The 26,836-nt window shown below is 35.6% G+C and overlaps 1 protein-coding gene across 1 annotated transcript in view; it reads right to left on the reverse strand.

The window, feature by feature from the left end:
* The window catches only part of LOC121370901 (CUB and sushi domain-containing protein 3-like), a 73,943-nt gene extending 47,350 nt beyond the window's left edge, over window positions 1-26,593 (reverse strand). Inside the window, exons 1-5 of the mRNA XM_041496433.1 lie at window positions 26,421-26,593; window positions 16,102-16,290; window positions 13,354-13,530; window positions 7,964-8,140; window positions 883-1,059 (exon numbers count right to left, since the gene is read on the reverse strand). Coding sequence (XP_041352367.1) covers window positions 883-1,059; window positions 7,964-8,140; window positions 13,354-13,530; window positions 16,102-16,201 — 631 coding nt within the window. The 5' untranslated portion in view covers window positions 16,202-16,290; window positions 26,421-26,593. The remainder of the gene's footprint in view (window positions 1-882; window positions 1,060-7,963; window positions 8,141-13,353; window positions 13,531-16,101; window positions 16,291-26,420) is intronic.
* Window positions 26,594-26,836: the final 243 nt, after the last annotated feature.

Consider the following 26,836-nt stretch of genomic DNA (forward strand, 5'->3'; position numbering starts at 1 on the left):
TTTCAAAATATGTGCATTTCTTCTCCAGTTGGATTTGCAGCAGACATACATGGGATCCTTTGCAAATATAAATTAATTGCATACTTAGATGACTACTATAAAACGTCCATATTTCCTCCCAAACAAACATGGAAAAGAATAGTGAAGAATTGTGTCTTCGAGTTTGAGGAAACAGAATAGAAAAGACAAATATCTGTAACTCCGGATACTAATCATTTTCTACAAATCCACCCAAACCTACAAATACATAAAGCATGGGATATTTCTCGTTCAAACCCTTTGCTAAAAGAACAGGCACATCATGTTATAAGTATATGCGCTACATGGAGGCCTCGATCATCTCAAGGTTTTTGTTCCCTTTGTAATTTACATTACTCCGATCTTCTTATACATGTTATAATTAGCTGTCAGTATTTATCTAAAACCAGAGATGACTTTTGGTGTTCAATCTTAGATATTGGTCCAATTGAGCTAAGCACAGAATTGCATTATCTTTCAGACGAGGCGTTCATTACTCAATTACTATCTTGCAATCCGACCTTAAACCTTGATAAAGATACCACGAAATCCTATGTTGAGATTGTCGTAGAATTCATATATTTATTAAGTAAAACATATTTTAACACGTTAATTAATAACTGAGATACAGTGCACAGCAAAACGGCACACCTTGTGTGCATGTACAATTGTAAAATACATTTAATATTATGTTTATTTTGAAAATCGTTTTCTTTTAATTCTTCTCTGTAGTTATCACTAATATGTATACTTGTTTGTCTCTGTGCTGTAATTATTTCTTTGTATGTATATCTGTATATCTGTTGTTTTGTTGTTACAACTCTCTTTAAGAGGAATAAAGAATATATGTATAGTTGCACAAACCTGTGCAGTTCAACATTGGATCAGACCAGAGGCCGTTGTCCTGGCATGTTGAAGTGTTGAATCCACTCACATAGTCATAACCATCTGAACAGGAATAACTGGCAACAGACTGATACGTGGTAGTGTTGAATTCGACCTCTGTTTCAGAAAATATAAGCGGCGTTCCACAATCAACCACTGAAACAATGTAAAACATAGTTTATCATCTCGTATTAGTAACACACCTCTATTCTGATACTCCATTAAAGGGACACGCCCTAGCTGTTAACCATTACGCCGTTGTTTTTCGCTATTAAACCCATTTTTTTTCACAAATACTTACCATTTATTATTTAGAATATACATTTCCATTCACCTGAAGTGTTTTTTGGTAATCCTGGTAATCCTGGTGTTTGTAATACCACAAAATGCATTTTTCGTATTTCTTAAAAAGCCACGGGCCTCTGAGGAAAAAACCGTTGAGCAGACAAGGTCTAATCTATTTTTAGAGGGGATATTCCCATTTCAATGTCACAGACGTTGGTATACCACGTGACCGTTATCATTTTGGTTCGGTTTGTTTTCTTATGCACGGTTCGCGTAATCAACATCCGATTTGTTGTCGTTTGCTTGTTGTTCATTTGTGAGATTTTTTTTCACAGTTCGTGAACAGTTTCATTAACAATAAAGTTCAGACAAGTAAGTATCTCAATACAAAACGTTACAAACCTTAAAACGAATAATTTTGCTAAGTCTTACAATATCTGGAGAGGGGATACAACCAGGACAGAACAGTTGGAACACGTCCAGGAGAGGTGAAAGGAACGCACCCCAAGTCTGTGCGCACTCTGTGAAATTTGTCGTGACGTAGGCATTGCTGTGCTTCGAGCGACATCTACCGGTGACATCAGAATACTAACTTTCAAAATTATTTCAAGCAATTGGGACATGGGGATTCTCATGGTATTTATCGATATAAAACCTGCTTTTTTACTCCATTTGATAAAAACGTGATCTAAGTGTGTTACAGATTTGTAGATTAACCAAAATTATAATTTATTTTCGCTGGATGGAACTAGGGCGTGCGGCTTTAACACTACATTTTTATTTGATTTTAAAAGCAACATCACCATTTAATAAATGGTAATGACACTAATAGATGTAGAGGTATTTCCCGTTTATGTGCTGTGTACTTTGTTACGGTCAAAACGTTTAACGATTCTCTGAAGCACGCTCAACGTGAGCATAAGGTCTTACCTGCCTGAACTTGTAGCACTAGGCCTAGTGCGTACTGATTCATTCATTTCAATTTATTTTCGTGTTTATATCTAATTAAGGTTCAAGCACGCTGTCCTGGACACACAATTCAGCTATCTGGGCTGTCTGTCCAGGACATAAGGTTAGTTGTTAGTGATTAGTGATAGAGAAGTCGGTGTAGTGGTCTTACACCTTACAACTCGCTCTAGGTGGGAGCCGGTACCGAGCTGCGAACCCAGTGCCTACCAGCATTATGTCCGATGGCCTAACCACGACACCACTGAGGCCAGTTGTGTGGGTACTGAGCTTTAAAGTCTACAACTTAGATAAAATGTTGAGTATAAGCATGGTTAATAATCAGTCGCGTACCCGAATTACTCCTCTTTATTTTTCCACCACCTTTTGTATTAGCCTGGCGTCCCATGACAGTGTAAAAGACAGTGTAGATGATCTCCTCACCCCCCCCCCCCACCCCCAATGTGGGTAGCCACCCCAATATAAAATCCTGGATACGCCAAGGGCAGTAATGGACTACAATACATTCTTCACAAAATACCAGGTGTAATCCAGCTTCTCAGAATATGCTTCTTTAACGAGAGCCATTGAATTATTTTATTAATTATAAAACAACCAAATACATAATAATTCTTCCTTTAAAAATTAAAATATTTTTTAAAGAACCAAACTTACGTAAACAAATATACACCTTATTAATTCGTACTACAAAATTTCCACCTCTCAAAAACATATTCAGTATTGGGGTCTAACTTCCTTTCACGGGTGTGGGAAAAACAGTACGTGCCTCCATTTAATACCCATCTTTATTATTGTTTCTGTTTAAAAATGTATACATTTCTAAATAAAATAAAAATTGTTGATTCTATTTGCGAAAATGTAATAAATAAATAAATAAAGATACAGCATTCAGTATTAATCTATAGTTTGTCCCATCCTCCTACAAAAATGTTTTTTTGTGTGAATAATTTTAGTTTGGTTTGATGTAAGAAGAAAAGTAAGTGTTTTGGAAATAATAATAATAAAAAAAAACTATTTTTGTGTGCAATTTAGAAATCAATCGGCTCGGAAGTAAATAATTGTAGTAAATTTTATAATATGAAAAAAAGCGTTACCTGTGGGATGGACTATACTTCTTACATTCTTAAATGATTTTTTTTTTTTTACAAATTTAAAAACAATTAATTAAGTAACTTGTTTAAAATTTTAACATGAATTCAGATGGGACATTCAGAGATGCAAATATAAACCAAATTTAATTCATCTAAGACGTGTAGTTTGTGACAAATTGACCAAAATGCAGAAATATAATAGAGGAAAATGCTAAAATGTATGCTGTCATCGTCAAACATAAAAAATTAAAAAAAAATTAAATAAATAAAACATCATGATCAACATCTGTCTTTTCAGAGATTAAGTCAACAGTGGGGGAGGGAAAATTATACAAAGAAAAAATAATGTGTCAAACAAGAAAGAAAAGAAAGAAATATTTTATTTAGCGACGCACTCAACACATTTTATTTACGGTTATATGGCGTCAGACATATGGTTAAGGACCACACAGATTTTGAGAGGAAACCCGCTGTCGCCACTACATGGGCTGCTCTTTCCGATTAGCAGCAAGGGATCTTTTATTTGCGCTTCCCACAGGCAGGATAGCACACACCATGGCCTTTGTTGAACCAGTTATGTAAGTGGTTTACACCTACCCATTGAGCCTTGCGGAGCACTCACTCAGGGTTTGGAGTCGGTATCTGGATTAAAAATCCCATGCCTCGACTGGGATCCGAACCCAGTACCTACCAGCCTGTACACCGATGGCCTAACCACGACGACACCGAGGCCGGTTTATTTGAACAAGAATAACAAGAACAAATGTTGTTCTTGTTTTTGTTCAAATAATCTTTAAAAAATTCATTTCTGTTTGTATAAAAATCTTCTTTTTTTCATTGGTGTCAAAATCTTTAAAAATTAGTTAGGCAATTAAAAAGTTTGTTTGTTTTGTTTAACGACACAACTAGAGCACATTGATTTATTAATCATCGGCTACTGGATGTCAACCATTCGGTAATTTTTGACATATAGTCTTAGAGAGGAAACCCACTACACTTTCCCATTAGTAGCAAGGGATATTTTATATGCACCGTCCCACAATTAGGATAGCACATACCACAGCCTTTGACACACCAGTCGTGGTGTACTGGCTGGACCGAGAAAACAGCCTAATGGGCCACCGACGGAGATCGATCTTAAACCGACCGTGCTCAAGCGAGCGCTTTACCACTGGGCTATGTCCCGCCCCCTTTTGCCATCAGATCTTATGCCAGAAACATTGTTATAGTCTTGTGTGAAACGGTAGAAGAATGGGCATTTAGTAACGGTGAACCTTTCAGTTAGACAAAACTATGGTATTTTTTTTTTTTAATTTAATTGGCTAATTATTATTAATATAAAGTATTATATCATATACAGTATAAAAATACAATAGATCAAATTAATGAAAAATGGAATGTACAATTTCATCAATGATTACCTACATATTGAAAAATATAATTTGAAAAATAAAAACTACTTTATATAATGAATTTGATGATCAGAGGTAACCTTGACAACAATTCTAAAGAAAATCACATAAATGAATTTACAAACTTAGCAATGATAACATATACAAGTATGTGAATAAGCATTTTTAATGCAAAATATCGACATTTCGGAAAACAAAACTTACACATTTCCCATATTTCTTTTCTTCCTAATAACATGTTTATCATATTAAAATTGCATTGATTCTAACGACCTCTCAAGAAACCTTTTTCTTTGCGTCTTTCTCTCCGTCTTTCTGTTTATTTCTCTTTCTGTTAAATTACGATTCCATTAATGCGTTTGCAGTATGCGTTAGCGTTTGCATTAAAATTAGAACAGGTTGAAATATGTATGATTTCCATTAATGCGTTTGCGGTAGCGTTTTTTTTTCAATCAGCCCATATAGCGATAGAGAACGTAAACTCATTGAAACGGACGGAGGAAGTGACGCCAGGAAGATAGTATTTCCTGGGTATTCCCCTCTTTCCTACACGTGTTTTGGTTTTGGCAAAATGCCTCGAGGAACAAAACAATTTTCTGTCACCGAAACAGAAAAACTAATTGAACTTGTGAGGCAACATAATTATCTTTATTTGTTTCCTTGACAGTCTTCCCCTCGAATCACGCATGATCTTATAGCAAACTAGGATATTTAGTAGCAAATAATTCTGTTAAGGTAAATATCTTTGTATCTTTGATGCACTGGGGGCCATCTTTCCTGTCTTGTTCCAGCGGTAAAGACAGAATACCCTACTTCAACTGGATATTATTGAAACAGGATTGTCAGGGTGTGTTTTTATATCTCGAATGCATACTGCAAACGCAACGCAAACGCATTAATTGAATCGTAGTTTTAAAAAAACCCACCGCGAACGCATACTGCAAAAACAACGCAAACGCTTTAATGGAATCCTAGCTTTACTCTTTACCCCAGTTCCCAGAACATGTTCTCTTCTTCATTTACGTCTGGCTTTTCCGTCAATGTTTACCTATCACGTTGAATTAATTATTCTTAATATTGAATATTATGTATTTATCGGAATCCTGGCCTTCCCCTTTGTCTACCTGCCTCTCTCTCTCTCTCTCTCTCTCTCTCTCTCTCTCTCTCTCTCTCTCTCTCTCTCTCTCTCTCTCTCTCTTGTGTCTTTCATGTATGTCTGTTTCTCTCTCCCCCCCCCCTCTGCGTGCGTGCGTGTGTGTGTGTGCGTATGTATTTTATAGATTTAAATACAATGTACAGGCGCAAGTGCAGGTGTGTGCGTCGGCTCCCTCCAAGGCACTGAAGCAGAGCAACATGTTGTTTCGACCCACATAGAAACTTCGCTTGCCACGGTCTAGGCCCCCCCTGCATGAATTCCTGCACACGTGCTTGGTGTATATATAAACAAAGTAAATGTAAATATATTATATATACTTGAGTGTTTAATCGTATACACATGATGTATTATTTCAATGAATATATATGTATATTCTGTCTAAACCGGATTCACTTGGGACCGATGAAATATGCTGGTTTAGACAGAGTGCCTGGTGTAGACAGAGTTTCGTCCAGAGTTACGGTTCCTGCGATATACTGATCAGAAAATAAAACGTCATATTAATGAAACGTTTGGACTATGTGCAAAACATCTGTGAAAGCAAGGGTAAGCAATGCTTGTTTTAGTGATTGGTATAAACATGAAAGATATTTCAGAACTTTCTAAGAAACCATTCAAACTTGCCGTTGACTATTCGTTTTCTCTCTACCGAAATACTGTCCTCGTACAATTGCCGGTAATAGTCACTACGTATTTGTATATCTGATACTGTCTGTCTTCCGATCTTGAATTTGAAAGCTTAATATTTCCACAGAGGATTTGGCCTCAGATTACAGTTATCTTCCCATTTGGTTGTCCAAAATCCGGAAGTTTGACCGCGCAAGTAGTCTGCTGTTTGACTGTGATTATTTCATGGCAGACAGCTATGAAGTGGCAACTGTTTGACTGAAGTGACAGGGGATAGCATGTAGTTTGTAAACATGTGTAACTTGATGACATTGGAGACTTGTTTGTGGTAATTCCGGCCCATGCAAAAGTAGTGCTTTTTGTGTAAAATGGGTGTACTCCGGCCTGGTTTAGAGGGTGTGTCTGTTTAAACCAATATGCTGGGAGAAAGAGCTGGACAACAGGGGTTGTCCTTTTCAGGGTATGTGTCCCCCATGCAGGCAAAGGTACATACAAAACTTCACGGGCCTGCTGATATTAATAAAAATGTTATAGCCACTAAGGCTATATAGAAACATATAGCGAAATTAATTGTGGTCTGAGGCCATTTGATGAACATTCATAGATTAATTTCACTTTATGTTGTATGGAGAGTTCGATACGTTGCCGTTTTTGGTCGCTCCGCCATTGCAAATTCAGTAAGACAATGCAAAACGGAAGCGTCATTCGTATTTATGCAGGTACTATATAATACAATGCAGTTATGAACACATACAAATAATAACTCGATTTTTATTGCTACACCGTTACAACAGGTGTGGTTCATTATTTATTAAGCCTTAAAAGACTTAGGTGTCCTAAATACTGGGGAACTGCTGTCATTGTTTAAAAGGTGACCACTGGCAGACAGTAGAGCTAAGATCGCGTGCCGGTGTAGACAGAACTAATTACTAAATAAACCGTTCTTTTGTCCTTGAATTTGCATCCGAAGTCCGGAATAGACAGCTTCCGGTGTAGGCAGAGTGTTGTTTCTAATAAATTAACGGTAGCTGGACGGGACTTTAAAACTGCGCTGGTTTACACAGAAATCCGGTTTAGAGCGATGCCGGTTTGGACAGAATCCACCACTATATATATATATATATATATATATATATATATACATATATATATACATATATATATATATACACATACATATACACATACATTATATATATATATATATATATATATATATATATATATATATAAAATGTAAAGCAATGATCCAAAATGTTTGACCTTGCTTTTGTTTCCGGTAACAATAGACCAAAAATAAAGTTTTATAAGCATGGGCTGTACACCTCTCAATATCGAATTTTTGTGTCCATAAAACGTGATCTATTACCCTCACTGATGGTCAATAATTGATAAGTATATAATGGAGGATCCTTATTACATACAAGGTGTCATAAATTGAGTATTTTACGTAGTGATCTGTATTATACAAGTTGTTTTATTCACCACTATGATATCTAGTTAATAAATGTAGTTGAACACACCTATGCAGGTTAACGTTGGATCAGACCACTGTCCGCTGGCCTCACACGTTGAAGTGTCGAATCCATCAATATAGTCGAAACCAGTCGAACAGGAATAATTGGCAATAGACTGGTACGTAGTATTGTGGTATTCCATCTCGGCACCAAACACTGCATTCGGTGTCCCACAATCAACCGCTGAAAGAACGTTAAATAAAGAATACTACACGAGCGGCCGTTAAATACCATTTATCTTAGTTGATCTTCAAACCTGCAACACACATTTGGACATGGTTATAACAGAGAGAAGCTAAAGTCTGTGATGTTTAAACAGGGAAATACCGTCAAAAATAACTTGAGCTTGTTTCATTAACCATTACATCTTAGACGAACGTGCATTTATAAAAACTAAGGTATGTCGCTTTAAGGTCAAAACGCATTTGTTGATACAAATTCTGACAGAACCAGAATTTGTACACAAAATGTGAAAGAGAGGGAATGGGGAGTTAATGGCGGATTATGGACAATTTGGAATAACATTTTGTGAAGATAAGCCTGGATAAAATGTTTTTAAAAAATTGCCTACCCAGTCGAACATCTATATTCTTTAGAGCATTTAGGAAGGACAATGCAAAAATAAATAAGAGAAAGATAAGAGGATCACACTATTTAATAATGTGGGCAAAAAAATTGACATGGAGGAAAGGAATCCAGCCTGGTGGTCCAGGCTGTTGGATCGAGAAGCGATGTGGTATTCAATCTGTCAACATTTGTATAGTCCATTTGCGTGAACAGGGAACCGATGGTAAGTAATGCTAAAACTTATACTAAAACGTATTATTGAGTTTTAAACCCATACCAACTCAAAACATATTTTTTACTAAATATATTTTAGTAAATAAAAAAGTTTCTAAACAAACTACCATGAAATTATACAGATCAATCTGATTTTTAATACAGGGGTGAAGACAAAATGCTAGAACAGCATGTTTCTGGTCGTTCTCGTGTTTGTGGATCTTTTTTGTTTCGTATCAGATTCATATTTGGTCGTTCTGAAGCATTTGAAACGAGACTAAAAGATACGTACTGAAACTAGGGTCAGAGGCTTTGGTAACAAAGGTATGAATTAACGTGTTACGTCTGAGTTTACATTTCATTAAAAAAAAACCTGTAACATTAAGACAAACACATTTAAAAACAATTAATTAAGTAACTTGTTTAAAATTTTAACATGAATTCAGGTGGGACATTCAGAGATGCAAATATAAACCAAATTTGATTCATCTAGGACGTGTAGTTTGTGACAAATTGACCTAAATGCAGAAACATAATAGAGGAAAATGCTATACTTTATGCTGTCATCGTCAAACATAAATAATTTTAAAAAACTTAAATAAATAAAACATCATGATCAACATCTGTCATTTCAGAGATTAAGTGAACAGTGGGGGAGGGAAAATTACACAAAGAAAAAATAATGTGTTAAACAAGAAAGAAAAGAAAGAAATATGTTATTTAATGACGCACTCAACACATTTTATTTACGGTTATATGGCGTCAGACATATGGTTAAGGACCACACAGATTTTGAGAGGAAACCCGCTGTCGCCACTACATGGGCTGCTCTTTCCAATTAGCAGCAAGGGATCTTTTATTTGCGCTTCCCACAGGCAGGATAGCACAAACCATGGCCTTTATTGAACCAGTTATGGATCACTATTCGGTGCAAGTGGTTTACACCTACCCATTGAGCCTTGCGGAGCACTCACTCAGGGTTTGGAGTCGGTATCTGGATTAAAAATCCCATGCCTCGACTGGGATCCGAACCCAGTACCTACCAGCCTGTACACCGATGGCCTAACCACGACGACACCGAGGCCGGTTTATTTGAACAAGAATAACAAGAACAAATGTTGTTCTTGTTTTTGTTCAAATAATCTTTAAAGAATTCATTTCTGTTTGTATAAAAATCTTCTTTTTTTCATTGGTGTCAAAATCTTTAAAAATTAGTTAGGCAATTAAAAAGTTTGTTTGTTTTGTTTAACGACACAACTAGAGCACATTGATTTATTAATCATCGGCTACTGGATGTCAACCATTCGGTAATTTTTGACATATAGTCTTAGAGAGGAAACCCACTACACTTTCCCATTAGTAGCAAGGGATATTTTATATGCACCATCCCACAATTAGGATAGCACATACCACAGCCTTTGACACACCAGTCGTGGTGTACTGGCTGGACCGAGAAAACAGCCTAATGGGCCACCGACGGAGATCGATCTTAAACCGACCGTGCTCAAGCGAGCGCTTTACCACTGGGCTATGTCCCGCCCCCTTTTGCCATCAGATCTTATGCCAGAAACATTGTTATAGTCTTGTGTGAAACGGTAGAAGAATGGGCATTTAGTAACGGTGAACCTTTCAGTTAGACAAAACTATGGTATTTTTTTTTTTAATTTAATTGGCTAATTATTATTAATATAAAGTATTATATCATATACAGTATAAAAATACAATAGATCAAATTAATGAAAAATGGAATGTACAATTTCATCAATGATTACCTACATATTGAAAAATATAATTTGAAAAATAAAAACTACTTTATATAATGAATTTGATGATCAGAGGTAACCTTGACAACAATTCTAAAGAAAATTTACATAAATGAATTTACAAACTTAGCAATGATAACATATACAAGTATGTGAATAAGCATTTTTAATGCAAAATATCGACATTTCGAAAAATAAAACTTACACATTTCCCATATTTCTTTTCTTCCTAATAACATGTTTATCATATTAAAATTTCATTGATTCTAACGACCTCTCAAGAAACCTTTTTCTTTGCGTCTTCCTCTCCGTCTTTCTGTTTATTTCTCTTTCTGTTAAATTACGATTCCATTAATGCGTTTGCAGTATGCGTTAGCGTTTGCATTAAAATTAGAACAGGTTGAAATATGTATGATTTCCATTAATGCGTTTGCTGTAGCGTTGCGGTTGCGTTTTTTTTTTTTTAATCAGCCCATATAGCGATAGAGAACGCAAACTCATTGAAACGGACAGAGGAAGTGACGTCAGGAAGATAGTATTTTCTGGGTATTCCCCTCTTTCCTACACGTGTTTTGGTTTTGGCAAAATGCCTCGAAGAACAAAACAATTTTCTGTCACCGAAACAGAAAAACTAATTGAACTTGTGAGGCAACATGATTATCTTTATTTGTTTCCTTGACAGTCTTCCCCTCGAATCACGCATGATCTTATAGCAAACTAGGATATTTAGTAGCAAATAATTCTGTTAAGGTAAATATCTTTGTATCTTTGATGCACTGGGGGCCATCATTCCTGTCTTGTTCCAGCGGTAAAGACAGAATACCCTACTGTAAATGGATATTATTGAAACAGGATTGTCAGGGTGTGTTTTTATATCTCGAATGCATACTGCAAAAGCAACGCAAACGCATTAATGGAATCGTAGTTTAAAACCCCCCACCGCGAACGCATACTGCAAAAACAACGCAAACGCTTTAATGGAATCCTAGCTTTACTCTTTACCCCAGTTCCCAGAACATGTTCCCTTCTTCATTTACGTCTGGCTTTTCCATCAATGTTTACCTATCACATTGAATTAATTATTCTTAATATTGAATATTATGTATTTATCGGAATCCTGGTCTTCCCCTTTGTCTACCTGCCCCCCCCCCCTCTCTCTCTCTCTCTCTCTCTCTCTCTCTCTCTCTCTCTCTCTCTCTCTTGTGTCTTTCATGTATGTCTGTTTCTCTCCCCCCCCCCTCTGCGTGCGTGCGTGTGTGTGTGTGCGTATGTATTTTATAGATTTAAATACAATGTACAGGCGCAAGTGCAGGTGTGTGCGTCGGCTCCCTCCAAGGCACTGAAGCAGAGCAACATGTTGTTTCGACCCACATAGAAACTTCGCTTGCCACGGTCTAGGCCCCCCTGCATGAATTCCTGCACACGTGCTTGGTGTATATATAAACAAAGTAAATGTAAATATATTATATATACTTGAGTGTTTAATCGTATACACATGATGTATTATTTCAATGAATATATATGTATATTCTGTCTAAACCGGATTCACTTGGGACCGATGAAATATGCTGGTTTAGACAGAGTGCCTGGTGTAGACAGAGTTTCGTCCAGAGTTACGGTTCCTGCGATATACTGATCAGAAAATAAAACGTCATATTAATGAAACGTTTGGACTATGTGCAAAACATCTGTGAAAGCAAGGGTAAGCAATGCTTGTTTTAGTGATTGGTATAAACCTGAAAGATATTTCAGAACTTTCTAAGAAACCATTCAAACTTGCTGTTGACTATTCGTTTTCTCTCTACCGAAATACTGTCCTCGTACAATTGCCGGTAATAGTCACTACGTATTTGTATATCTGATACTGTCTGTCTTCCGATCTTGAATTTGAAAGCTTAATATTTCCACAGAGGATTTGATGAACATTCATAGATTAATTTCACTTTATGTTCTATGGAGAGTTCGATACGTTGCCGTTTTTGGTCGCTCCGCCATTGCAAATTCAGTAAGACAATGCAAAACGGAAGCGTCATTCGTATTTATGCAGGTACTATATAATACAATGCAGTTATGAACACATACAAATAATAACTCGATTTGTATTGCTACACCGTTACAACAGGTGTGGTTCATTATTTATTAAGCCTTAAAAGACTTAGGTGTCCTAAATACTGGGGAACTGCTGTCATTGTTTAAAAGGTGACCACTGGCAGACAGTAGAGCTAAGATCGCGTGCCGGTGTAGACAGAACTAATTACTAAATAAACCGTTCTTTTGCATCCGAAGTCCGGAATAGACAGCTTCCGGTGTAGGCAGAGTGTTGTTTCTAATAAATTAACGGTAGCTGGACGGGACTTTAAAACTGCGCTGGTTTACACAGAAATCCGGTTTAGAGCGATGCCGGTTTGGACAGAGTCCACCACTATATATATATATATATATATATATATATATACATATATACATATATACACATATATATATATACATATATATATACACATACATATACACATACATTATATATATATATATATATATATATATATATATATATATATATAATGTAAAGCAATGATCCAAAATGTTTGACCTTGCTTTTGTTTCCGGTAACAATAGACCAAAAATAAAGTTTTATAAGCATGGGCTGTACACCTCTCAATATCGAATTTTTGTGTCCATAAAACGTGATCTATTACCCTCATTGATGGTCAATAATTGATAAGTATATAATGGAGGATCCTTATTACATACAAGGTGTCATAAATTGAGTATTTTACGTAGTGATCTGTATTATACAAGTTGTTTTATTCACCACTATGATATCTAGTTAATAAATGTAGTTGAACACACCTATGCAGGTTAACGTTGGATCAGACCACTGTCCGCTGGCCTCACACGTTGAAGTGTCAAATCCATCAATATAGTCGAAACCAGTCGAACAGGAATAATTGGCAATAGACTGGTACGTAGTATTGTGGTATTCCATCTCGGCACCAAACACTGTATTCGGTGTCCCACAATCAACCGCTGAAAGAACGTTAAATAAAGAATACTACACGAGCGGCCGTTAAATACCATTTATCTTAGTTGATCTTCAAACCTGCAACACACATTTGGACATGGTTATAACAGAGAGAAGCTAAAGTCTGTGATGGTTAAACAGGGAAATACCGTCAAAAATAACTTGAGCTTGTTTCATTAACCATTACATCTTAGACGAACGTGCATTTATAAAAACTAAGGTATGTCGCTTTAAGGTCAAAACGCATTTGTTGATACAAATTCTGACAGAACCAGAATTCTGACAGAACCAGAATTTGTACACAAAATGTGAAAGAGAGGGAAAAGGGAGTTAATGGCGGATTATGGACAATTTGGAATAACATTTTGTGAGGATAAGCCTGGATAAAATGTTTTTAAAAAATTGCCTACCCAGTCGAACATCTATATTCTTTAGAGCATTTAGGAAGGACAATGCAAAAATAAATAAGAGAAAGATAAGAGGATCACACTATTTAATAATGTGGGCAAAAAAATTGACATGGAGGAAAGGAATCCAGCCTGGTGGTCCAGGCTGTTGGATCGAGAAGCGATGTGGTATTCAATCTGTCAACATTTGTATAGTCCATTTGCGTGAACAGGGAACCGATGATAAGTAATGCTAAAACTTATACTAAAACGTATTATTGAGTTTTAAACCCATACCAACTCAAAACATATTTTTAACTAAATATTTTTTGGTAAATAAAAAAAGTTTCTTAACAAACTGCCATGAAATTATACAGATCAATCTGATTTTTAATACAGGGGTAAAGACAAAATGCTAGAACAGCCTTGGCTCATTTACACATTACTTGTGATGTGTTTCTGGTCGTCCTCATGCTTGTGGGTATTTTTTGTTTCGTGTCAAATTTATATTTAGTTGTCCTGAATCATTTAAAATGAAACAAAAAGGGTACGTACTGAAACTTGCGTCAGAGGCTTTGATAACAAAGGTATGAATAAACGTGTTACGTCTGAGTTTACATTTCATTAAAAATAAAACCTGTAACATTAAGAGAGACGGACAAAGCATAGTGTATATGAATACATCTGTGATTTGGTACGTTTCACGTTAATATATATTTTTTATCCTGCAATCAATGGATATATTGGCAAGATATGACTAGATACATTTTGTATTTTTGGTCACTGAGCAAAAATATAGCTTTTTTTGGACGGAGTTATTTTTACCTTAGTTATGATCAGGAATATAATGCTGACCTGTGACCCTACAATGTAAAAGCTTGGTCAGACCGAACTACGACTTCGTGCGATGGAGTGAGATTCTAGATACCTATGATTGTCCCCGACTCGGCTACGATATTACAATCTTAGTTGTGTGGTCACACTGGAAACGATGGGTTTGCGACGCATCTGAGAAAATCGTAGTGAAAGCGTACGACATCGTACAACTGTCGTACGAGGTCGTACGACTTCACTACGATGTCTTACGATCCCACGTGATGTCGCACAACATCGTGGGAAGGTCATGCGACGTCACACACACGCCAAAACTATCCTGTGTTGTCACCACTTCCACAATTACAAGGCCAGTAAACACAGAAACTCGCGACACACGTGTTTCATCCATTTCCGGAAACATTGAAACCACTTTCTCCATGTCAAATCTATCAACACATGGAATTTTCACGCACTCAAACTTTGATAACTGTAATTTCAACGTCGTAATTGGTAAATCTGGACAGTAAGAAAAAAAATGGCGCCCATGCACAGTTCGTAGTTAAATATTCATACACCAACTGCTTCACATATAAATTATACCATACAAAATAGGTCGCTTCAGACATTTTTATTACAGGTTAAAAGTTATTGAAATTACTTACGTTATATGTTTATAGTGAATTAAAAATGTTTCTGGTTGGTAATGACATTTAATGCAAAAAATTAATATGAATTGTATTAATGATTGTAACATTGTCATTCTCTCATTCGGCTATTGACGGAAAAAGCCGAACCACCATAGGGATTCCGCTAATGTTGAGTATGAATTTCGTGTTAATAAAATAGTAAATAGTTGGTAAATAGAGTTCACTTTCTATTTCAAACAGCTTTACATTAATGACATAGTTATGTGTTTGGAAGTATAAGAATTGAACTTTAGTATAAATGGCTTCGCGCTAGCGGTTTTGCGTTTCATACTAGCATTAAACTAAAAAAAAATCACGTTCATTTCTTAAAAGAACTATTTTGTGTTGGTGTATAGATATTCTAGGCGACAAGGCAATCAATACGCGTGGTCACGGTAAAGTTTTGAAATGAAAGCGTTCATTTCATTTAGTATTCTCAGTATGTATGACCAAAAAAAAAAAGAAATCGGTTACTGTGTGTACGTTTTGAATATTGTAGGTATCCCCTCCCTGAATATTGGATGTGCCCTTTGTAAATGTTGAACCCCTCCCTAGAAAAATCGTCTGTCTGCTTGTTACGTCACTAGAAGATAAGGACGGAAACCTCGCTGCATTCGCCATTCTAACCTTCACAGGATAAATCCGATATCTCAAGACTGTAACGAGTTATTCTCTCTATATATATTACCTTCACATGTCATAGTGTCACCAGACCAGGTTCCGTCGCTAGTGCATGTCAAAAAGGACGGTGATCCACCTGAATTGTTATAGCCTAGGTCGCATTCCATACTCAGGACAGAACCAAATATTGTTGTACCGGTGGTAGAAGAAACAACCAATACCCTTTCACCAAGCGTAGGAATACCACAGTCAGTTGCTAGGAGAAAATAAAAATCATGTTTTTTTTCTTTTTTATGGTGTAGCAGTTAAACGATCAGACTTAAGGTTGGTAGGTAGGCTCACTGGGTTCACATTAACAGAATAAATGTTACGATTTTAATTCAGTGATCATATATATTAATATATTGCAACATGCTTGTAAACCAACCTACACACGTGAACATGACAGACCATTGTCCATTCTCTTGACATTGTGATGTGTTCAAACCACACACATAGTAAAACTGGCTACTGCAGGTCAGATTGGCTACTGAACCGAACACCAAACGTTGACATAAACAGGGAATTGTCAGTATAGTTTGGAATTGCACAGACAACCACTCCAATGAAATACAGAAGCAATATGGCAATAAGTCACATCCGTACACACGTGGGTCTAGTGAACAGTTAAACAAAGACGTATGGTTACAAACTACTTCCACAATGATGTACATTTTTTTGGACATTATATTAACAAAGCTGTTTCGAATAGTTGAGTGGATTCTGTACACAGCTGTATAGTATCATCATGATCATCGATAAACCGTTACGTTTGAAAGATTCCATAAAGTATTTATGGTCAGCGCACACCTACCGTCGAAACAGTCGCGTCGACGCTATCGCCGATTGCCGACCGATTAGTAGTTGGTTACTCTCAATCTAATTAAAATTAATTACATGTGGATCTAACAGCAGCCCGTTGGAGCTCATGTCCAGTTGACCTTCATTCGACCACTCAAATCCTTACTTGCAAAATCATGCCAGTGATTTGAAAAGAATTTGAAAACATTCGGGTTTATGACAAGGGTATATGAAATGGTTCGGGTGAATTACGAAGTATGCCAGAAACATATAAAATTCGTTTCAAGAAGAAAAACAAAACCGTGATGGTATATCCACAAAATTTGTTTATACTAGTATACAATCCAGAGTTTATTACAGCACTTTCCCCCCTGTTTTTTCAATGCTGAAATAGACCAACAGGTTCGCCAATTGCATAAATAGTCTCGACTGATATTTTTAGAATTTGTATTCTCCCGAATAACGTTATAAAAGCGAAATGTAATTGGTCGATATTTAAATTGTTATTCATAGATGAAATGTCACCAGGACATGGGAGTCCACGTTAGATCTACTGGTGAGAACAGTAGAGCTAATTTTAATCAGATTGGGTTAGTCTGTGCTGGACAAATCTAATCTGCAGTCTTTAGATCGTCTATTAGAACTTGCGTCACGCCGACATCTAATCTGCAGTGTTTAGACATCACTGAGAAGACCGTCCAATTTAATCTGCAGTGTTTAGATCGTCTATTAGAACTTGCGTCAGGCCGACAAGACCGTCTCATCTAATCTGCAGTGTTTAGATCGTCTATTAGAACTTGCGTCACGCCGACAAAACCACCTCATCTAATCTGCAGTGTTTAGATATCACTAACAAGACCGTCGCATCTATTCTGCAGTGTTCAGATCATCTATATATACTAAAAGGGAAAAGAAACATCACTTTTAAAATAAGTTTATCTGAATTAAAGATACTGCAATAAGTTTGAAAGTAATGAGAAAACATTCACCAAAACACACCCTGTGTTTCCGAAAAGTCACTGTTTCCGGATTTAGTGAATTTCGTGGAAGCAAGGAAGCCGTATCAAAAAGAACATCAGAGAGATGCCGAGACTTACCCAAGCAGAACGCAACAGAGCTATCGGTATGGCCGATATGGGGACCTCTCAACAGCAGATTGCAAGAACCTTCAACTGCAGTCAAGCCGCCATCAGCAACTTGTTGAGCCGTTATTAGCAGACAGGCCAGGCACAAGACCGTACAAGATCGGGAAGACCAAGGGTCACAACTCCAGCTGAAGACCGCTACATCTGGACAATCCACCTGCGGAACCGATTCGTGACGGCTTTTCGTCCCTTCCGTGGAATGGCTTTGACCCCTCTACACCGTCAACGCATATTACAATGGGCACGAACTGTACGTCGGTGCAGCGGCGTGATTGGGAAAGGGTGCTGTTCACTAATGAAAGTCGCTTCAACATGTTCCGAAATGATGGCCGAGTTCGTGTTTATCGACGTAGGTGAGAGCGACTGGCGCCGAACTGCATCCAAGATGTGCACCCTTTTGGTGGAGGCAGCGTCATGGTATGGGGCAGTATTTGCGGTCAACGGACAACAAGGCTTCTCATCATCCGTGGAAATCTGACTGGTCAAAGATACAGGGATGAAGTGTTGCGACCTGTTGTAGTGCCATTCTTGCGTCAACAGCCTAGGGGTACTCTTTTGCAGCAGGACAATGCACGACCTCATACAGCCAGACTTGTTCAGGATTATCTCAACAACGTTAACGTCAACGCATTGCCTTGGCCATCATGTTCTCCAGACATTAATCCCATAGAGCATCTCTGGGATCACCTTGATTCACAGTTGAGACAACGCGTAACCCCCCCCCCCCCCCCCCCCCCAGCAAATTGACAGCAGCTTGAACAGGTTTTGTTGGATGTTTGGCGCAGAATTGCTGCTGACGACATCCGGCGACTGACGACATCCATGAGGAGACGTGTTTTGGCGTGTATTGATGCAAAGGGTGGTCACACACGCTATTGAGGACATGTTTTGTCCCATGATTTAACTTTAGAAGCACCTTTTGAAGGGACTCTAATTGTGTAATTTTTAATTTTGACCCCATATCTCTTTCGCTCGGCCTTATGGCAAGTGCACTATCGATATGACAATGCTTTTTTGTAAAGACATTGGACAATTATTCCTTTCAGTAAAATAATCATCATATAGATCACATCTGTCTTGGTTTTTCTTTATGGACCTACTGAACAAGGTGATAGGTTTCGTTTGCCTGTTAGTATATATATATTGCGACATGCTTGTAAACCAACCTGCACATGTGGACATGGCATCAGACCATTGTCCATTCTCTTGACACTGTGATGTGTTCAAACCACTGACGTAGTAAACCACGCTACTGCAGGTCAGATTGGCTAGTCAATTTAGCTATTAGAAAGGTACTAGATGAAGATGTCGATGTTGATGATGATAATAGTGATGATGATGATGATGATGATTATGATGATGTTGGTGGTGTTCATAATGATGTTATTCATGATGATGATGATGATGATAATAGGACTAATTTATTATTTATAATGTTAAATTAATGATGATGAACATGACGACGATATTGATGTTTATAATGATAATTATAATGATGGTGATTATGATGGTGACGATATTGATGTTGATTGAGGTGTTCATACTTCATAATGATGATGATGATGATAATGGTGACTGACGACGACGACAATGATGATGATGATGATGATGATGATAGTGTACACCATAATGGCTTACTTGTACAGTTTATCAAAGGCTTTGTCCAGTTACCGTTGGCTTCACACGTAGAGTTCACCGTTTCATTCACGTAATGATATCCTGTTACGCATGCGTACTCAGCCACAGATTCGAATATGGTTGATGTAAAGTTTACCACCGTGTTAAGAACTTCGATGGGGGCTTCACAATCTATAGCTAAAAGAGTTTGTATGAAACATGTTATTATCAAGCCAGGTAATATTTATCAAAATGGATTATATACATTAACTTGCGTTCTAGTGATATTTTGTAAAACATTTCATTAATACAAACAGAATTGGTCTATATCTTGAACGTCATTTCTGGTTGTCATCTACTGACGATACATATTTATCAGTTTTGTTCATTCGAGGTGGTTGGACGTGGGTTTTTTTAATTGTATTTCAACCAAAAACGTACTCACACACTGTTCACATTATAAAGGATCATCTACAGCTGACAGGTAATTTAATAAAACCTGTAAGATGACAAAGTAAACATCGCCACACCTCATTCCCCCAGCCCAAACGTAAGCCCAAGCCAAAGACTAAATGGTGAAATGTACTCATGGACTTTGACCACAACTGATTATCGTCATGTACTGTGTGAGTACAATTTAACAATACTTTGTGGAGTTTGAGCGCATAATGTAAGCTGTCGTATTGATGTTATATATACTGTGAACAAAATATGTCCAAAACTCGGCTGAACTCAAAACGAAACTTATCAAGCGATACCAGTTTTTAAAGTATGGAAAAAAGATAAACAAACGACCAATAGTAAGGTAAAACCTGACACCAAAAAGATGCGAGCTACTCAAGCGAGAGATTCTGAAAATCAACCCCAAATTACCGGCTACACTCAGCAAATTGGTGCAACTGGATCTACAAAACTGAATTTACAGTCGGTTATAGAACAGCTGCAAGTGATAAATGAGAAAATGATTACAAAAGAATATTTGCGCCATGAGCTTGAGACTAACAAAAATGAAATAATTAACTGTCTCAATGAAAAAATCGAAAAGTTAGAATCAAGAGTTTTGACATTAGAAATTGAAAAAGATAAAATGGAAAAAGTTGTAAACATACTACAAGCCAAATGCCATACAAACGAAGCACAAGCAAAACTAGCTACGTACAAAACTGAACTCGCCACGAAGAAACTAAACGACTTGGAGCAATATACCAGGAAAGACAGTGTTCGCATGTTTGGGGTAGTCGATACTAATAAAAGTGAAACGGCGGAAGAAACGATGGATGCCGTTGTTAAAGTTTTGGCGAAAATAAATGTTCCTGTAACAAAAAATGATATTAGTATTGCCCACCGTATAGGAAAATTTGAGTCGAATAGATCTCGGCCAATCATTGTACAATTTAAAGCAAGAATTCACAAAATTCAAACTCTGTCCCAAAGAAGAAAACTCAAAGGCAGTGGAATGGGAATTAGTGAGGACCTGACTCAAACAAACCGTCAGTACTTAACGAAACTACAAGAACACGCAGATGTCGAGGCCGCATGGACAAGTGACACCAAGTTTTTTGTCAAACTGAAACAGAACGGCTATGTGAAAAAGATAGATCCATTTCAATTTCTTGGTGTTAATACTACTGGCAACACAGATACGGAAAACGAAGACGATTACTATTAGTAAAGGACTAATCTCCTCACGCATTGTTATACCCCCACCCTGTCACAGCTGACAATAATCAACAAGTTGTTTCTAGTTGATATCGTCTTCATCGTCATTACAGTCGTCCTCGAGAAAGTTGTCGTTATTATTTAAATTGCTTACCATCGTTTAAATAAGCGTGAACCTGTGATTACTGTACATACACACACACACAGAGAGAGAGAGAGAGAGAGAGAGAGAGAGAGAGAGAGAGAGAGAGAGAGAGAGAGAGAGAGAGAGAGAGAGAGAGAGAGAGAGAGAGAGAGAGAGAGAGAGAGAGAGTTGTTTAGAAGTAAGTTGGTATTCGATAGGTTTACAGAAATATCAATGCTAAACATTCGTTAACACTTTGTGTTCATTGTATGGTAGCTACTGTATACTTCAGTTTTATTCCTTATTATTTACTATCTCCATCTAATATGTACACTAGTAAATAAACAAAAGTCGTTCTTTCCATTAGTTGTGATTCTTTCCTGTAGAAATAATAAACTGTATAAGTATTTTCTCTATTTTTTCAGGAATATCTATGAAATAAGGTAGTAACAAACATAAATAATGAAAACAATAAATAAATTCATACGAGAGAGAGCCACGACGAGCCCGTGCGCAACTGAGCGTGTGTCTGTCTGTGTGATTGATCTTTATAGGTGGGTGCGGACGCGGGTGACTATGAACATTAAAATTTTGTTTGATTGTTACCGTCTTTTTTGTTTTTCTTACAACTTTGTTAAATATCTAGGTAAAGCACATATAATTTGTTTGCACAGAACAAAGTTCATCGACCTTGATTAGTTAAACTGATACTTAAATATGTTACCGATAGAATGTCGTATTTACTTATTTATTTATTAAAATAATTTTAGTTGTAGATAAATTCGCTTTCCATGCATGCAGTGATATTCATTACTGGTCGAGGCACTGTGTAACGAATATATCTTTACCTAGGCAAATAATACATAAGCTATAGTACACCAAATAATAAAATATTAGTGTTTAGTTTTGTGTACGAGCGCATGTGTAATGTATGCGCGTATGTGTAAGTGCGCATGTATATTGTATTTTGTATGTGTATTGTTTATGTGAGTATATGTTCAAGCTGATATGAAGTATCAAATACAAGTATAGAGACATAGATGCATATTATTACACGGAAAATGAAAATGATTAATATACATTGTTATCTATCCTCTCACATTATCTATAGGTAAACCCATTCTTACTTAACATGCTTGGGAGAAGGGGGAAAACCTATGACCTGTATGTTATTTTTAATGCCCAATCTATTAACATTATTACTAGTTCTCTTTCATTCTCAGCACTTCTTGTATATCAAATCATATACCATTAAACACACTGTTTACAATTTTTGAAGAAACGAAAGTAGACAAGTTTCATAAATTTGCTATTATTTTAAAATGACATGTTTTCAGATAATGACATTAAACTGTCAGGGACTGAGAGATCCTGAAAAACGGAGAGATGTTTTTAATTATTTAAAATGTAAACAGTTTAACATATATTGCTTACAAGATACTAATTTTACTGATGACATAGAACCATATGTACAAACCCAGTGGGGATACAAATGTTTATTTAACTCACTTACTAGTAACGCAAGAGGGGTGGCAATTCTGCTAAATAACAATTTTCAATATGAACTTCATAAAATCAAATCAGATAATACTGGAAATGTTATTGCTTTGGACACTACTATAGAAGGGGAAAGAGTAACGCTTTTAAACATTTATGGACCAAATACGGATAAGCCTAGTTGTTTTGAAACTATATTACAGTGTATTGAAGAGTTTGCAAATGAACAGTATTTAATATGTGGAGATTTTAATTTAGTGTTAGATCAAAAGCTAGACACCAAAAATTACCCAAAGGCGCGAGAAACATTATTACAAAATCTTGAAGCTTTTGATTTAAAAGACCCTTTTAGGGAATTATATCCCAATCTCAGGAGATATACATGGAGGAAATCGAGTCCACTGAAATTAGCCAGGTTAGACTTTTTCCTCCTATCAACTAATTTAATGTCACGAACAGAAAAAGTTATAATAGAAAACAGCTATAGATCAGACCACTCAGGTGTTGTATTGTTTTTAAATTTAAATAAAATACACAAGGGTAGAGGCTTATGGAAATTTAACAGTTCACTGTTATTTGATAAAGAATACATAAAATTGTAAAAGATGTTATAAATAATATTACAAATCAATATGCTATATTAATCTATAACCCACAAACTATAAGCATTATACCAAAATATGAAATACAGTTTATAATAAATGACAGCTTATTCCTGGAAACACTATTAATGGAAGTAAGAGGTAAAACAATATCATATTCGGCATTCAAAAAGAAAAATACCAATGAAAAAGAAAATACACTATGTGAGAAAATCAAGGAACTGGAAGAATCTGAAAATGAGGCTAATACTGAACTATTACAAAAAAGTAAGAAAGAGTTATTGGAATTGCGAAGAGAAAAGATGAAAGGTCATATATAAGAGCAAGAGCAAAATGGTTAGAGGAAGGTGAAAAACCAACAAAATACTTCTGTAATATGGAATCCCGAAATTACTATAGCGAACATATATCAAGAATAGAACTCAATGATGGGAAAATTATAACTGACCAAAAACAAATTCTAATAGAAACAAACGATTTTTACCAAAAACTATATTCGGCGCCATTTAATCATACCTAAAATCATCAATCTTTTCCTAACTCTTCCAAATTCACCAAAACACATGATTCAAACTTTTAAACACATGTTTTTAAAATTTATATGGCAAAATAAACCAGAAAAAATCAAGAGAAATATATTAACACAAGATTATCGATATGGTGGTTTAAAGGTTCCTGATATTTTAAACCTTATTACATCTTTAAAAACGACGTGGTTACAAAGACTTTATCAGCAAAACGCAGAATGGACTAAACTTTTTGCGTCCACTACAGGTTTAACAACAAAATATTTTATTATATATGGTGATTACTTTATTGAAATTAAAAAGAAAAGCATAAAAAATATGTTTTGGCGAGATGCTTTATGCAGCTGGGCACTAGTTCAAAAACATCAAAAGTTCCAAATTACTGAAGATATACAGGGACAAAATATTTGGTTTAATAGTAAAATACTGTTAAATAATAAACCATTTTCATACAAGAACTTTATTAAGAAAGGTATTATTTTTATTAGTGATCTGCTTGATGAGCAAGGAAAAGTTTTAAATTTCGAATGTTTCACACAAAAATATAACATAAACACAATTTTTTTAAGTTATGCATCGTTGGCGAATGCTGTAAAAGCTTTTTTACAAATACAAAACAGTCTCAATATAACAGAATTTATTGCAATCAAAATACCAATTCTGCCTTTTAAATTAAAAATGTTGTTAAATAAGAATGCATCAAGTAAGGCTATATACAGCACTTTGAATAATAAAATAAAAACTCCTAAAGCACAAAAAAATACGCAGATAAAGGTCTAATATTTGATCATCATATATGGACAAAGTATTATCTTATACCATTTAAATGCGTGAAAGACACTTCATTAATATGGTTTCAATACAGATTGCTACACAGAATTCTTGGTACCAATACATTTCTACATATGATAAATTATATTGATTAAAAAAAATGCGTTTCTGTAATAATATTCCAGAAACGCTACAACACCTGTTTTACGATTGTGACAAAGTCCGAGAACTTTGGGAAAATGTTGAAAAATGGATATTTATAAAAACTGGAATTCGCATTTCATTTACTAAAAATATAGTTATTTTTGGTATGATAGATGATGAAAAAGCAAAAAATATAAACTGGTTAATAATTAATGTTAAATATTACATTTATTCAATGACGATGGTTAAAAGAAATCTGTGTATTGATACTATAAAAGTGATTCTACAAAAGACATTTTATATCGAAAAATATATCTATTATAAAAACTGTGAATATGATAAATTTAACATCGAATGGTCCAAGTGGCTTAATCTTTTCGATTAAACAATACCAGAAACAACTTTGATTTTATCTACAGTATATAAATGTCTACACAGTTTCAACTTAAAAAAAAAAATTCTTGTTTTTTTTTAACTCTATTATTAAATCTCATTACTCCATCTCTATTATGGTAGTGTTACAATCACGTATTTTAAACTAACTAATATCTTCTCTCTTTTTTTTTCTTTTTTTTCCTTTGTTTTTCTCATCGCTGTCCACCTTTGTAATACTACAACCACTTTTTTTTTTTTTCAACCTTGTTTTCTCTGTACTAGCTCGTCCTCAGAACAAACAAACATAACAAATAGCTTACGGGTGTATATTGAGTCCATTTCAATATCCATGATTTAGTTTATAAAAAAAATGAATGTACTGTACAACTAAACAAACTGTGTACATATATCTAATTAAATGTGTGCGTATTTTGAATATATTTGAATATTTTCTATGCATATAAATTCTGTAAGGCATTGAGGCAAGGCACCCCAACCTTGACTTTGCCAAAATGATCTGGGGAAAAAAAAAAAAAAAAAAAAAAAAATTAGTGTTGACAACGTGAATTTATTTTATGTGCTGGGGTGTCGTTAAACATTCATTCATTCATTCATTCATAATCACACGTATGTGTCTCTGAATACATTGACCTTTTACGGTACGCACTACTGAGATTGTGTAAAATATCAAACAGTTCTTTGTGATTCCTTAAACATGACAAATGAGTCTGTATATTATTATTATTATTATGTATTTATTAGTACTCTGTCAATTTGGTTATTAGAAGGTACTCTAATTTGATGATGATGAAGATGACGATGATAATAGTGATGATAATTAATAATGACGATGATGATTATGGTGGTGGTGTTCATAATGATGCTATCAGTGATGATGATAATATTAATTCATAATGATGTTAAATTGGTGATGAAGATGTCCACCATAATGATGATGATGATTATGAAGGTGTTCATGCTTCATAATGATAATATTGATGATAATAATGATGATGATGATAATGATGACTATGCCGACAATGATGTTGATGGTGATGATGATAGAGTACACCATAATGACTTACTTGTACAGTTTATTAAAGGCTTTGTCCAGTTTCCGTTGGCTTCACACGTAGATTTCACCGTTTTATTCACGTAATGATATCCTGTTACGCATGCGTACTCGGCCACAGATTCGAATATGGTTGATGTAAAGTTTACCACCGTGTTGAGAACTGCGACGGGGGCTCCACAATCTACAGCTAAAAAGAGTTTGTATGAAACATGTTATCATCAAGCCAGGTAATATTTGGTCAGACTGGATTATATACACATTAACTGGCGTTTAAGTGATATTTTGTAAAACAATTTTATTAACATAAACAGAATTGGTCTATATATCGTGAACGTCATTTCTGGTTGTCATCTACTGACGATACATATTTATCAATTTTGTTCAATATTAATGTTGACAACGTGAATTTATTTTATGTAAAGTTGA

Source organism: Gigantopelta aegis, chromosome 4 (genome assembly GCF_016097555.1).
Source record: "Gigantopelta aegis isolate Gae_Host chromosome 4, Gae_host_genome, whole genome shotgun sequence".
Lineage (NCBI taxonomy): Eukaryota > Metazoa > Mollusca > Gastropoda > Neomphalida > Peltospiridae > Gigantopelta > Gigantopelta aegis.